This window comes from Manis pentadactyla, chromosome 4 (genome assembly GCF_030020395.1).
Source record: "Manis pentadactyla isolate mManPen7 chromosome 4, mManPen7.hap1, whole genome shotgun sequence".
Classification (NCBI taxonomy): Eukaryota; Metazoa; Chordata; class Mammalia; order Pholidota; family Manidae; genus Manis; species Manis pentadactyla.
This window is the reverse complement of record NC_080022.1, coordinates 15,104,009-15,120,227: the sequence shown is the minus strand read 5'-3', so window position 1 is coordinate 15,120,227 and position 16,219 is coordinate 15,104,009. Positions and strand designations below refer to the sequence as shown.

Below are 16,219 nucleotides of genomic sequence, written 5' to 3'. Positions count from 1 at the left end.
ATGTTCATCATGATATTGGTCTATAATTTTCTTTTTTTGTGGTGTCTTTGTCTGGTTTTGGTATTAGAGTGATTCTGGCCTTATAAAATAAGTTTGGAAGTATTCCCTCCTCTTCTACTTTCTGGAAAACTTTAAGGAGGATGGGTATTAGTTCTTCTTTAAAAGTTGGTAGAATTCAGCTGTGAAGCCATGTGGACTGGGACTTTGATTTTTTGGGAGTTTTTTGAAACGCCAATTTGATTTCATTGCTGGTATTTGTTCTGTACAGATGGTCTGCTTCTTCCTTGGTCAATCTTGGAAAGTTTTCTTTTTCTAGACAGTTATCCATTTCTTTAGGTTGTCCAATTTACTGGCATACAATTTTTCATGGTATTCTCTAATAATTCTTTGTATTTCTGTGGTATCTGTTGGGATTATTCCTTGTTTGTTTCTGATTTTGTTTATGTGTATACATTCTCTTTTTTTCTTGATATGTCTGGTTTCGGGTTTATTTGTTTTCTTTTCTCAAAGAAGCAGCTCCTGGTTTCACTGATTTTTTTTTCTGTTTCATTCTTTTCAATTTTATTTATTTCTGCTCTGATCTTTATTATGTCCCTCCTTCTACTAACTTTGAGCTTCATTTGTTCTTTTTCTAATTTCTTTAATTGTGAGTTTAGACTGTTTACTTGGGATTGTTCTTGTTTTTGAGGTAAGGCCGTATTGCTGTGTAGTTTCCACTTAGAACTGCCTTTGCTGCATCCCAAAGAGTTTAGGCTGTTTAGTTTTTGTTTTTATTTGTCTCTATGTATTGCTTGATTTCTGTTTTAATTGTTCATTGATCTGCTGATTATTTAGAAGCATGTTGTTTAGCCTCCATGTGTTTTCTTTGTGTAATTTCTTTCTAGTTCCATATCATTGTGGTCTGAGAAGCTGCTTGATACAATTTTGCTCTTTTTGAGGCTCTTTTTGTATCTGATCTATTCTGGGGAATGTTCCATGTACACTTGAGAAAAAAGTTTATCCTGCAGCTTTTGGGTGGAATGTTCCATAGATACCTGTTAAGTCCATTTAATCTAATATATTGTTCATTGCCTCTGTTTCCTTATTTATTGATCTATTGATGTTAATGGTGTGTTAAAGTCTTCCTATTTCCCCCTTTAATTCTGTTAGTATTTGTTTTACATATTTAGGTTCTCCTTTTTTGGGTGCATAGATATTTATAATGGTTATTTCCTCTTGTTGGACTGCCCCCTTTATCATTATGTAATGTCCTTCTTTGTCTCTTGTTACTTTCTTTGTTTTAAAGTCTGTGTTATCTAAGTGCTGCTACTCCTGCTTTTTTCTCCCTATTTTTTTGCATAAACAGTCTTTTTCCATCCCTTCACTTTTAGTCTGTGTATGTTTCTGGGTCTAAAATGAGTCTCTTATAGGCAGCAATATAGATGGGCCTTGTTTCTTTATCCATCTGCCACTCTGTGACTTTGTATTGGGGCATTCAGTCCCTTTACATTTAAGGTGATTATTGATAGATATGTACTCATTGCCATTTTATTAATTGTTTTCTGGCTGTTTTTTATAGCTCCTCTCTTTCTTTTTTCTTCTCTTGCACTCTTCTCTTGTTATTGATGGTTTTCTTTAGTGTTGTGATTGGATTTCTCTTAAAAAAATTTTTCTTGTGTTCATCTATTGTAGACCAAAGGTTCAAAGATAGCTTCCTTACTGTATAACAGTCTATGTTAAATTGCTGATTACTCTATTTCAAACACAATCTAAAGGTAGTATTTTTTCTTCTTCTTCCTCCTTCTCCACACTTTTTATATTAGATGTCATAATCTGTACTTTTGTGTATCCCATGACTGGTTTTGTGTATAGTTGATTTTGCTTTTTTTTGTTTTAATTTCAGACTTGTTTGGTAATTAATTGCTATACCTTAACTGTGGGTTTATTTTCACTGGTGAAAGCCTTAAGGACATTTCCATCTACAGCCCAACCTTTAACATATCCTGTAAGGCTGGCTTAGTAAGTGGTAAATTCCTTCAACTTTTTCTTATCTGGAAATTGTCTAATCCTGCTTCAAATTTAAATGATAATCTTGCTGTGTAGAGGATTCTTGGTTCAAGTTCCTTCTGTTTCAATACATTAAATATATCATACCATTCCTTTCTGGCCTGTAAAGTTTCTGCTTTGAAGTCTGCTGATAGCCTGATGGGGTTTCCTTTATAAGTAATGTTTTTTCTCTCTCTGGCTGCTTTCCATACCCTCTCCTTACCCTTGATCTTTGCCATTTTAATTATTATATGTCTTGGTGTTGTCTTCCTGGGGTTCCTTTTGTTAGGGGTTCTCTGAGCTTCCATGATCTGAGTGTCTGTTTCCTTCCCCAGATTAGGCAAGATTCCAACAATTATTCTTCAAAGAGACTTTCTACCCCTTTGTCTCTCTCTTCTCCTTCTGGTACCCTGTTAAGCAAATGTTGTTTCATTTGGATTGGTCACATAGTGCTCATCATTCTTTCATTCCAAGAAATCATTTTCCTGTTTGTTCCTCAGCTTTGTTGTGTTCCTGTTTTCTAATTTCCATCTCATTGAGTGTCTCTTCTGCTTGCATTAATCTACTTCTAAATCCCTGTGTTCTATGCTTCATTTCAGATACTGTGTTCTTCATTCAGCTCTGAGTAGCTTTTTCAGGTCTTCTACCTCTCCATTGATAGTCCTCTTTCTGGTGTCCTGTTGTGCAGTTTTCTTTGGAACATAGTCTGCTTCTTCCTCATTTTGTCAGGGTTTCTGTGTTTCTTCCTTTGTATTAGATGTCTCTGCTATGTTTCCTGGTGTATAGAGTAATAGCTTTGTGAAGAACGCATCTTATGGTGTCCAGAAGCTCAAGACTCTTTACTCTCCAGTGCCTGGTTCTCCTTTGCTGTGGAGTCCCAGTTGCTGTTGGTGGGCAATGGGTGGGATTGCCTTTCTGTCTCTCTGTTGGCAGTCTCAGTTGGCCATTTTTTATCAGAGCAGTGGTTTTTCTACTTGGTTCTTTGTGGGTGGAGTCACCCTCTGCCTGCCCTGCAGGGATTGTATGGTTTCTGGCTTAACAGGGTGGGTGGGATGGTCACATGGGGAGTTGCACAATGGCATAGTGCAAGGCTTGTGGCAGTGGCAAGTCACCTGGTTGCTGAGCATGCAGGTGCTGGGTGGTGGCCGTGAACCACAGGGTGGGAGGGCCCAGAGGCACACAGAAGCACTTGTGAGTTGTGCACTGGAAGGGTGTGTGGGCTTTTGAAGGCAGCACAACGTGCTTGGTAGGAGACTGCACTGCAGCAGAGGTAGCTAGTTGAGCTGCAGCATGTGGTGCAGGTGCTTCCTTGCAACAGTGAGGTGTGCAGGACTTGGGTTGGCCAACCTGGGAAGGAAGGAGCAGTGGAGTGGCTCCCACTGGCACCTTCCAAGTTGGGCTGAAATGGGGCTGTGAGAGTCTCCCTCTGCCCAACAGTCAGCAACATCTGACACTGCTGGGCTCAGTGGAAAGGTGCTTTGGCAGTGTGCAGGAAAGCACCTAGTGTGTATTTCCTAACATGAGAATTGTGTAGCTTGGTGTGCAGAGCTCCTGAGGACCTGTTCCCTCCCTGCTCCATTTCTCTTCCTCCTGCCTGTGAGCCGGAATGGGGGAAGAGCTTGGGTTCCACTTGATCACAGCTCTGCCACTTTATCCTTTTCTGTGTAGTCTTTTTTCTTCCCCAGGTGTAGGTGGTCTGCTCTGCAATCTTCAGTTGGTTTCAGGTTTAGTTGTATTTGCTCTAGTTATTTCCTTGGTGTGTGTGTGGGAGGAGGTTTCCGCCTTGCCTTCATACTCCATTATCTTGAGCCTCTATTTTGAATTTCTTGAAATCCCAGTCATGCCCCCTATTTAGATCTTCTCAGAATCTGATTCTCCAAACCTGACTGGTATCTGCAGAATTTTGACAGTACAAATCATACTGCTTCCAAGAAATTTCCAAAAATATGATCATGGTGGTGCAGATGGTAATGACATTGATGATGACTATGATAATAGACCCAACGTTATTTTACTGTTTACTAAAGTACCAAGGAGTTTAACTGTATTAAGTATCTTCATACCCATTTCTTTCCTTCTTGTCCTGTGGCTTAGCTATCCATGCTCCCACCAAAGGCCTGTCTTCCACTTGCACACTAGACTCTATCGTGTACCCATTTGAGGCCATTATTGCTCTAGCAGTTCTCTTTTTCTTTCCTTCATTTTCTTTTCCATCAGCATAAAGATATATTGTTTCACTTATATCTTTAAAAGAAAAAAAGGTTTTTTTAGACTCTATTCTGTCTAGCCATAGCCCATTTTTGTTTCTCTTTATAGTGGAAGTTTTAAGAAAAGAATTTTCTGTACTCACTGTCTTCATTTATTTCATCTCATTTAATATTGAACTTACCCAATTCAGGAATCATTTTCCCATCTCTACCCGAAGAACCTTTGCCCAGGTCACCAGTGAATTCTACTTTATTTAATTTTTGTTAACTTCTCAGTGCCATTTGACATAGATAAGCACTCTCCCTATTCTTGAACCATTTTGTCATTTTGACCACTGTCTTGGTTTTCTTTTTTATCTTCTTTGCTGGTTTTCTTCATGTCTATGACCTTTAATCAAACATAGATTGCCTCCAAAATGTAGTTCTTGGGCTTCTTTTCTCTTTGTACTCACTTTGTGTTGTCTAGTCTCATGGTTTAAATGTTGTCTAATTCAAAAATGGATACCTATTCTCTGATTCCAGGATTGTTTCTCTTCCTGCCTACTTGATATCTCTGTATGAAGATCTAATTGGAGTCTCAAACTTTACATGTCCAAAGTTGAACTCTTGATTTTTCTGCCCTAAACTCTGTTCTTCCTGCAGTTTTCCTCATCTCAGTAAGTCAATAAATAGCACAGTAAACACAACCTCCATTCTTCCATTTGCTCAGACAAAATGCCTTAAGTATTTTGGTATACCAAATTTCCTTGACAGTTCTTTGTCTCACAACCACATCCAATCCAGCAGCAGATCTGTAGGTTCTATTTTCAAAATATCGAGTTATTTGACCCCTTCTCACCACCACTAAGAACTCTGGTTTAGTAGTAACTTTAATAGTCAAAGTTTTGACAGTTTGAAAGGATTAATTGAAAATACAAGGGGTAGGTGGAAAAAGATAATTTCAGGAGAAAAGGCAATATAGTCAAAGATGTGAATAAGTCGAAGAGATTGATAAACTCAAGGGATAGGAGTAGAATTAGGTTATGGCTAGAGAAAAGGTGTGGGGTTCAAGAATGCTGTAAGATTTAGTTAGAAACCTGGAACCTGGATTCTTAGTATCTAGACTTTTTCCGTATGCTGCTTGTTCTCAGCCTTTATTCTGCCCCAACAGTAGGGCATTTGCTGAATCTTAAAGGTGGTGCCCTGTTGTAGTGGTCTCCATATGTAGGTAGAAGAATTAGACCCTCTCCAGGTCCCCCAAAGTGGTTAGATATATTCTCCTGTCCCTGACCAAACCTACACACAGTGCAATTTCACACAAACCCTTGTTTGAGAATCCCTGTTGTAGGGAATGGGCCTCTAGAACATGTTTTTTAAAAACAGTACTATAGTAGCAATTGGTGTTTTGAAACAGTAACTCTGGTGGCATTCTGCAGGAGTTGGTTAATTGTTTTCCTGTTGCGTGCTGAAGGAAAGATAGATGTTCATGCGTCTTGGGGAATCATTCCCTGACCATTTCAATAGCGGGAGGGGAGAAAGTAGAAAGAGATGAATAAGAAAAATGTTTGTTTTTGTTTGTTAGTTTTTTAAATTGTAGTCCAGATGCAGCACCCTTAGTATTCTTACAGTGGTTGACTAAATAACTAAATGCTTCTTTTCATTCTTTAGGAACGCCTTTCTACCCAAGTCAGCCAGTGTATCCGTCAGCACCTATTATAGTGCCTACGCAGCAGCAGCCCCCTCCAGCTAAGAGAGAGAAAAAAACAGTAAGAGATCTTTATTAATTTTTCTTATTCAAAACTGAATGTCCATTCATCAAATAATTTTACCCACAGCTATAAACATCTTTCACAAATAATTGCTATTTTTTTGTTCCTCCCTTATATCTGTGATCACCACTAGAACTGGAGGATTTGTATGGGTATTTGTGTGCAGCCTAGAGAATATGCAAGTACCATTTGCTTAATACCAGTTTTCAACATGCACTGAGCTAGGTATGCTAAATGGCAGCATACCCTCTAGCTTTAGAACGGGGAGGGTTTAGTCTGCTACGGTCTCACTAAATGAGGAATTTGAGCTCTTTTCTCACACCCTGATTTTTCTTTAACTAATGCTAATCAGCTCTATGTCCAAATATGAACTGACCAGGGGAAATTAGTACAAGAGAAAAGGAGCAAAGTATTAAGGACAATAGAAAAATCCTTCCTGTTGAAACAGATTTATTTTAAGAAACAGAGAGCAGAATTTAGAAAATGTATTCTAATTGTTTTTAAGAAGTTACAGGGGTTTTGCCACTGTCTAATAAGACAGGCCAAAGAGAATCAGAGTGCAGGTATTATAAAAGTCACATTGCTGAACATTTTATAGACAGGTGGCTTACCTCAGACCACACAAAATGTGTGATGTTTATAAGAGACACTCCATTCAGACACAGATAAGTGAGGAGGGAGTGACATCATAGCAATACACTTGAAAGTAACTGTTTTAATACATTTATGATGTTCAAAATCTTGGTTCTTTATTATCAGAAACAAACGACTTGTGCACATGTAATAAATGAGACATGCCAGTGTGTCATGACACTACAGTTGAGAAAGTAAGTTTTAGAAATGTTTTCACAACATGGTAAATGTTGGACTTCAACACTCAGAATGCAGAAAACTTTAAAGAAGATAATGACAATGGAAGACGGTAATACTAGATGGTACTGAAGAAGAAAGTTGAACAAATGAATTAGAAGCAATCCTTAAAATTTAGTAGAAACAAATTTCCACCTCTGGAAAAGTAGCTGCTATTAGGAATTTTATTGAAGAGCTATTCCCCAAAAAGCTTACAGATCCAGGTGTGTTTAGTAATGAATTCTTTGAAATGTTCAAGAAGCCTGGGCTATTTTGACTAAGCTCTGAAGATAATAACAGGCAGAGGGGACCTTTATGTCTCAGTACTGTCGATGGAAGGCTAGACCTAGATACTCCATCTCCATCTCCATTATAGTACCATCTCCAGTGACATTTATAAGCATAGGTAGACTTTAAAAGAATTAAGAGAAGAACATACATGTTATTCTGCATCTTGCATCTTTTCACTTACCAGTACATATTGATGATAATTCCATATCAGTAAAGATAGATCTGTCTCATCTTTCTACTGGCCATTCAGTATTTAATTGTGAGATACAGCATAATTTTTAAATTACTATGTTCTTTATTGGTCTTTCTATTTCTTTGCTGATTAAAAACCCCACTATTGCAGTGAGCATCCTTTCATACATGTGTAAGGTTATCTACAACATAAATTTGTGTTCCTAAACCCTAGGCTATATACATTTTTTATTTTGTTAGAGAACCATTTAAAGCCGTTAAAACTGAACTCTATAGAGTAACTTCCATATTTTTAAAATTACTTTATGAATCTTGTTTTATGGTAAGCATTGTAAATAAAATCAATTTGGCACTGCTTATAAGACAAGTACTAACTAACAATTTGCCTTTTTGACCTAGAAATTGAGCCAACTAGGTCTCATTTTAGCTTGTTATTCTGCTTAGTTCATGTCAGAGCTAATGGCCTAAATTTCTTTGAATGACCCCATATGGTTCTGTAATTGAAATAAAGTCAAATGTGGTGATTATCAACTTTGATATTTGATAGGTTTCACAGTCAGAACTTTTAATACATAATATGCCTGTAAATCGACTACATAGACATCTATCTGTAAATATGCCATTTTATTGTAACTGTAGATAAGAATTCGGGATCCAAACCAGGGAGGTAAAGACATAACAGAGGAGATTATGTCTGGAGGTGGCAGCAGAAATCCTACCCCACCCATAGGGAGACCCACATCTACACCTACTCCTCCTCAGGTGAGACAGAGTGGGGTGTGGTGGGTATGGTGTGTATTTGTGCACTAACCTCTGCTGAACTCTTCTTTTTTCTACACTTCCCATTCTTTCCATTTCCATCAGTTGTCTCATAGCCTCGAATATCTGATACTTAAGCAGACATGTTTCTTCACAAATTGTTATTACTTCCAAATTTTTATTGGTAATATTTCTGTGTGTTGTCTTCACATTTAGAGCATAGCTGCTGCCACTCTTCCTAATGAACTATTGTGTGATACCAAAAGGAGCTACATTCCTATGGAAACCTCATCAATAAATGAGTATTTTGTTTTCAGTATGGAGCCTTAGGAAATAAATGCTGCACACTATGTTAACAAAAACATTAAAGTTGGGAATTTAAACATTTTTACTGAATACTATTGCTTGAGATGATTGCCTGTGTTATTCAGAGCATATTTAGATGTATTATAAATATACCTCTTACCTTTTAGGACTATATAAATGAACTTCTTGGTGTCTTCTTTAATTATTTACAAGGGTTATTAGTAAATCTGTCAGTTAAGCTGCTTTTTGTTCCTGTTGCAGAATATAGTTACTGTGGTTTTCTAAGAGTTCACTTTCTTACTTTTAGAAATCAAGCCATTCTAGGAGGAGCTGGATTTAGTAAGCCACAATAGAGAATGGAATTCCCCAAATTTGATAGGAGTTTGATTTTGTCACTCCATCATTTTTGATAAACCATTCAGAGGAGATGAATGATTTTTAAATCTTCAAAATATCTAAAGTGAGAACCCAGTATATAAAACAGATAAAACCAAGTTTATTAAAGAGTAAGGGGATGCTTGCTTCCCCCTCTTGTAGCTGGATGGTGGGGTTGTCCTCAACACCAGTTTACAAACAAGTAATATGAATGATCAGATATATGGCATTTCAGAATAATAGACTGTTGACTTGATTTCAGTAGTATAGGTTTAAAAAGTTCTTTAAAAATGTTAAAAATTGAGGTCACTAATAGATAGCTGAGTTTAGAGCCCCTTGAAAATCTCTGGATTTTGAGTAAGCCTAAAACTTGGGCCTTTGTTTAACGGCATGTTTCACCTGGAAGTGATGATGGTCTCTGGCTAATATTTATCTCAGTCTTCTGCCATCTAGATAAATATAATATGTGACCATCTAAATATGTGAACTCTGAGGTCATATTAATGACTGTTAATAGAACTTGTCACCATTCCCCATTATTTCCCTGGGATATACCAAGTTTGGAATGATTATATTTAATTTAGTCCCGGAAGTGAACATGGGACAAGCAATAGTTACACATTTAAATTATTTACTTATGTGCTCTGTTAGGTGGGGGTGTGCTATAGCAAAAATTTGGGATTGGTTGATACGGGCAGTTAAATTTTGGTCTATGTTTTCCCACATTGATTAAAATACTATTACTGTCAAGCCATATATTGACAACCTTTTGTTGATTTGTGTTTAAATTCTCAAGTTGAACATGTATTAATATATATTTTTGCACTTAAATTCCCTATGGGCTTAGTTGTTTTTCTGTAATCTTACAAAGATTAAACTCACCCTCTTCAGGTTATCTGTCTGTCCTTAGTCACAGAAATCCTTTTGTTCTTTGGCTTTTCCCAAGGACCACAGCCTAAATACAAGTATATATGTTTGTGCAGCCATAAAGCATATTAAATGTACACTTTCAGTTGATAAAGGCCACATGAATCAATAATTAGAATGTTGGTAGTACTTTTTGAAGTGTAATATCACAAAGCATCAGTTTATTGGGTAATTTGCATTTAAATCCATATTTACAGTCTTTTGTCTTCCCAAATGCATGAAATTAATGGAATGAACAAATAGTTTTACAACAGAGACATACATACTAGAAATACTTCATTTTCATCTTAAGGAGAACAATAGCACAAGTATGATGATGGCAACTGATACTTGGCTTCAGTTTCTGGAAATCCACAGAACGTGGTACACATAGAGCAGGAGAGGATCCCTGGTTAAGGGTGGAAGCCATTGTTGCTTAATTGTTGTATTGTATAAAAATGTTAACCCAGTGTTTCAAAAAGAAGCTACAGATCCCTGTTTATGTAAGAAATCTCAAGTTTTAAATGTTCACAACTAATTCTACTAACAAATAGCACTATGCCAGCCAAAGAAAACCCATTAGATTTAATCTGAAGGCTGCTACTTTGCAACTTTGGCCTAATTTTAGATAGATCCTGAACCACATTGTAGTTAGTAAGACTGAAGATGTGATAACCTTCTGCTCAGAATTTATGACTGAACAGAATATACCGATTTGCTTTTGGCTTTATGGAGTACCTGCTTTCAGCGACAGTTGCATGTTCTGTGGATAGCAAAGCCTTTCCCTATCATTGAGTTTGTCCCAGTTTCTGTGAGGGAGACAGAGGAAACTTCTAATTTATGACTGGTCCTCCTGTGAAGTGTGTACAGAGAATTATGAAAGCACAGAGGTGATCAACTGGAACAGAGTTGCAGCACTGAGTCAAGTGTGTTGGATCACCAAAACCTATTAATGGTCCAGGAGAGAGAAATTTAAAGCTTTGGCTTAGAATCAGACATACTTGATTTCAAGTCCCCCAGTTCCATGATGTAATTTTGTAACTTTAGACTAATCTTCCAAAGACTTAGCTTCTATATTTTTAAAAATGAGGAAAATAAAACCTATCAGATGGAGTTACTATAAGAATAGAATGAGAGAAAATAATTTAAAATTGTTTAAGCTCAGGACATAATGTACATTCAATGAATATTGCTTGTTACTAGTATTACAACTGTTATTATTTTAGGAGACACAGAGGATGACTAGAAGAGTCTGGGAAGGCTTCACAGCAGAGATGCCATTTGATCTGAGTGCCCAGATTGTTATTCACAAATGAAAGGGGAGAGAAGAGTATTCCAGGTAGAGAGGCAACATATGCAAAAAGGCACATGGAGATCACAAATTGGATGAAGGGAGACTATTGTCATTTCGTTTGATAAATTAGGAAGTCACTTGCAGGAAAGGAAGCCAGTTAAAGAACTATTCAGCATTGGTTACTAGATAAGAATCATACAAGAGTGCCCATATAATTTATTTTCTAAATTGGGGGAGTTTTATAAGTGAATGGAGATGCCATTAGTCATTTTGTTGGGACAGTAGGCATAAACCAATACTGTCTAGGTAAATGAGGACACATGGTACCCCTAGATGTAGGAGAGAGTGAAGACTCAGGAGTGACTCTTCAAGTTTAGACACCTGGATTCATAGCAAAACAAAACATGGAGTATACATGGGGATGTTTTAAGAGGGATTAATGAATTTGATTTTGGCAAGCAATCAAGCTAAGAAAAATTCATTGACAGAAACTGCACTGGCCTTATGAGAGGAGAATGGAAAGAAGAACCAGGTTTTTACCCTAAAGAGTAGATTGAATTTGAAATTGTCCTGCTTTCTAAGTTTCAAAATGATCTATGGAATAACTCCTGCAAATTTTATATCTCAAGTATATAAAAAATATACATATGTGTATACGGGTAATGATTCAGATGATCACAGCACATGCACGGAGGCATGTGGATGGACATCATGAGTACTAGAAGACTTGCTGCCAGTCTCCAATCTCTCAGATTTATATCCATGGGCCAGAATGTTGAGTTCTTTAAACCCCTATTTTTTCATGTAAAGTGAGGGATCGTACTAGGTAATCTCAGGGTTTTAGCTTTTAAATATTAAAATGGTAAAGAAGGGGAAGTTTTTGTTACTTTCAGCATCAGAATTTCTCAGCTCTATCTCTGTTGTTGATAGCAATAAGGTAAAAGTAACATTTCTGTATTAAGTCATAAATACAGTTATATCAAACGAAATACAATTTCACCTGTAGGGTGAAAGTACATGATGCTATATAGGCAATGCTTCCAAAATTGTCTACTTCCAAAGGCATGGGATGGTGTATCAAAATTACTTAATTTTTAAAATGAACTATGTGCCTTTCTTCCTCTCCCTACTCCCTTTTTTTCCTTTCTTTTGTTTTAAGAATTACTCTTACACAGTATGGGAGAGTATATTCATAAATGACATATCCGATTAGGGGTTGACATCCAAATTATATAAAGAGCTCATGAACCTCAACAAACAAAAAGCAAATAAGCCAATTAGAAAATGGGCAGAGGAGCTGAACAGACACTTCTCCAAAGAAGAAATTCAGATGGCCAACAGACACATGAAAAGATGCTCCACATTGCTAATCATCAGAGAAATGCAAATTAAAACCACAATAAAATATCACCTCACACCAGTTAGGATGGCCAACATCCAAAACACAAACAACAACCAATGTTGGCAAGTATGTGGAGAAAGGGGAACCCTCCTACACTGCTGGTGGAAATGTAAACTAGTTCAACCATTGTGGAAATCAGTACGGAGATTCCTCAAAAAACTCAAAATAGAATAGATGTTAACCCCTTGTCAGATATGTCATGTACAAAGTCACTACTTGTCTTCTCTGTGCTATACTGCCTTCCCTGTGCCCCTGCCCTACATTATGTGTGCTAATCGTAATGCCCCTTATTCCCCTTATCCCTCCCTTCCCACCCACCCTCCCCTGTCCCTTTCCCTTTGGTAACTGTTAGTCCATTATGGGGTTCTGTGATTCTGCTGCTGTTTTGTTCCTTCAATTTTTTCTTTGTTCTTTTACTCCACACATGAGTGAAATCATTTGGTACTTGTCTTTCTCTGCCTGGCTTATTTCACTGGGCATAATACCCTCTAGCTCCAATCCATGTTGTTGCAAATGGTAGGATTTCTTTTCTTATTATGGCTGAATAATATTCCATTGTGTATATGTACCACATCTTCTTTATCCATTCATCTACTGATGGACACTTAGGTTGCTTCCATTTCTTGGCTATTGTAAGTAGTGCTGCGATAAACTTAGGGGTGCATCTGTCTTTTTGAAACTAGGGTCCTGCATTCTTAGGGTTAATTCCTAGGAGTGGAATTCCTGGGTCAAATGGTATTTCTATTTTGAGTTTTTTGAGGAACCTCCATACTGCTTCCACAATGAACTAATGTACATTCCTACCAGCAGTGTAGGGGGGGTTCCACTCTCTCCACATCCTCCCCAGCATTTGTTGTTATTTGTCTTTTGGATGTTAACCATCCTAACTGGTGTGAGGTGATACCTTATTGTGGTTTTAATTTGCATTTCTCTGATGATTAGCGACGTGGAGCATCTTTTCATGTGTCTGTTGGCCATCTGAACTTCTTTGGTGAAGTGTCTGTTCTGAACCTCTGCCCATTTTTTAATTGGCTTATTTGCTTTTTGTTTGTTGAGGTATGTAAGTTCTTTATATATTTTGGATGTTAACCCCTTATAGGATATGTCATTTACAAATATATTCTCCCATACTGTAGGATGCCTTTTTGTTTTGTTGATGGTGTCCTTTGCCGTACAAAAACTTTTTAGTTTGATGTAGTCCCATGAGTTCATTTTTGCTTTTGTTTCCCTTTCTCGAGGAGATGAGTTCAGGAAGAAGTTGCTCATGCTTATATTCAGGACATGTTTGCCTATGTTGTCTTCTAAGAGTTTTATGGTTTCATGACTTACATTCAAGTCTTTAATCCATTTTGAGTTTACTTTTGTGTATGGGGTTAAACAAGAATCCAGTTTCACTCTCTTGCATGTAGCTGTCCAGTTTTGCCAACACCAGCTGTTGAAGAGGCTGTCATTCCCCCATTGTATGTCCATGGCTCCTTTATCATATATTAATTGACCATATATGGTTGGATTTATATCAGGGCTCTCTAGTCTGTTCCATTGGTCTATGGGTCTGTTCTTGTGCCAGTACCAAATTGTCTTGATTACTGTAGCTTTGTAGTAGAGCTTGCAGTTGGGGAGCCTAATTCCCCCTGCTTTATTCTTCCTTCTCAGGATTGCTTTGGCTATTCGAGGTCTTTTGTGGTTCCATATGAATTTTAGGACGATTTTCTCTAGTTTGTTGAAAAATGCTGTTGGTATTTTGATAGGAATTGCATTGAATCTATAGATTGCTTTAGGCAGGATGGCCATTTTGACAATGTTAATTCTTCCTATCCATGAGCATGGGATGTATTTCCATTTATTGGTATCTTCTTTAATTTCTCTTAAGAGTGTCTTGTAGTTTTCAGAGTATAGGTCTTTCACTTCTTGGTTAGGTTTATTCCTAGGTATTTTATTCTTTTTGATGCAATTGTGAATGGAATTGTTTTCCTGATTTCTCTCTCTGCTAGTTCATTGTTAGTGTATAGGAATGCCACAGATTTCTGTGTATTAATTTTGTATCTTGCAATTTTGCTGAATTCAGATATTAGATCTAATAGTTTTGGAGTGGATTCTTTAGGGTTTTTTATGTACAGTAACATGTCATCTGCAAACAGGGACAGTTTTACTTCTTCCTTGTCAATCTGGATGCCTTTTATTTCTTTGTGTTGTCTTCTCTGTACTCTTTTTTTTAAAATTCATTTTATTATCATTAATCTACAATTACATGAAGAACATTATGGTTACTAGACTCCCCCTTCACCAAGTCCCCCCCACAAACCCCATTACAGTCACTGTCCGTCAGCATACTAAGATGCTGTAGACTCACTCCTTGTCTTATCTGTGTTGCACATTCCTCCCTATGCTCCCCCCCCACATTATACATGCTAATCAGAAGGCCCCCTTTCTTTTTCCCTGCCCTTATCCCTCCCTTCCCACCCCTCCTGCCCAGTCTCTTTCCCTTTGGTAACCGTTGGTCCATTCTTGGGTTCTGTGATTCTGCTGCTGTTTTGTTCCTTTAGTTTTTCTTTGTTCTTATACTCCACATATGAGTGAAATCATTTGGTACTTGTCTTTCTCTGCCTGGCTTATTTCATCTCTGTACTCTTTATCTTTACCACTGTAGTGTAGCATTTATAGCTTTTGTGGTTAAATGATTTTGTGGTTTATTCATTTTTTAATATGAAGCAAAAGTTTTTTTATTGATGTATAATTGATAGACAACATTATATTTTTTTCAGGTATACAATATGATTTTCTAACACTTGTATGTATTGTGAATGATCTACAGTAAGTCTGGTTAATATCCATCATACATAGTTATAGAATATTTTTTTCTCATGGTGAGAACCTTTAAGATTTAATCTTAGCAACTTTAAAATTTACAATACAATATTAACTGTAGTCACTATTCTGTACATTACATCCCCATGACATTTATTTTATAACTGGAAGTTTGTAACTTTTCACTGTTTACCTACTTTGCACATGCACATGTTAACATGTACACACACACCTGCCTCTGACAAACACCAATCTGTTCTCTGTATCTATGAGCTTGGTGTTCTGTTTTCTACATATAATTAAGGTCATATGGTATTTTCCTTTGTCTGACTTTATTTGACTTAGCATAACACCCCCAAGGTCTGTCTATGTTAACTCATATGGCAAGATGTCATTCTTTTTTTTTAATGGCTGAAAAATTTTGTGTTTGTGTATGTGTTTTATTCTTCAATATGCTTCCCTTGATAGAATATATGCTCCAAGAAGCTAAGGATTTTGTCTGTTATAGTTACCAGTGGGTTCTGAATGTTTGGTACATCTTAGACACCAGAGGGAAACACAACATATATACCCCTTTTGAGTGAATGAATGTGGAAGAATTCTCTCCCACTTTTGAAAGAAGCATGTTTTGGTCTTTTCCTAGTGGTATTATTATTTTACTATTTAATCTTCATAATGTTTCTCAGTGGAGGGGGGCTATACTTGTTTATTTCCAGGATTTATATACGTTAAACACATGAGGTATTTATACAAGGATTATATTCAAGTCATTGAATGGAACTTTTGAAAAGTTCATCAAAAAATGATGAAATATAAATATTCAAATAGCCTCTTGTGATAAAAAATTACATCAGCGTCTTGCTTATTATATTTATATAACTGAGTCTCGTTTTCTCTCAGTTAATTATAATAAGGTCAGCACACATTTTCTATAAAGACCGTTGTCTCTTTCACCACTACTCGGTTCTGCCATTGCAGCATGGAAGTGGCATAGGTAATATGTGAATGAATGGCCATGGCTGTTCCAATAAAACTTTACTTATAGGCACTACAATATAAA

At 36.9% G+C, this 16,219-nt stretch overlaps 1 protein-coding gene across 11 annotated transcripts in view; it reads left to right on the top strand.

Moving 5' to 3' along the window:
• EIF4G3 (eukaryotic translation initiation factor 4 gamma 3) overlaps window positions 1-16,219 on the top strand; it is a 406,522-nt gene that overhangs the window by 238,495 nt on the left and 151,808 nt on the right. For all 11 annotated transcript variants that reach the window (XM_057499810.1, XM_036914545.2, XM_036914543.2 and 8 more), the window contains 2 exons: window positions 5,880-5,977; window positions 7,952-8,074. In XM_057499810.1, the coding sequence (XP_057355793.1) occupies window positions 5,880-5,977; window positions 7,952-8,074 (221 nt within the window). The remainder of the gene's footprint in view (window positions 1-5,879; window positions 5,978-7,951; window positions 8,075-16,219) is intronic.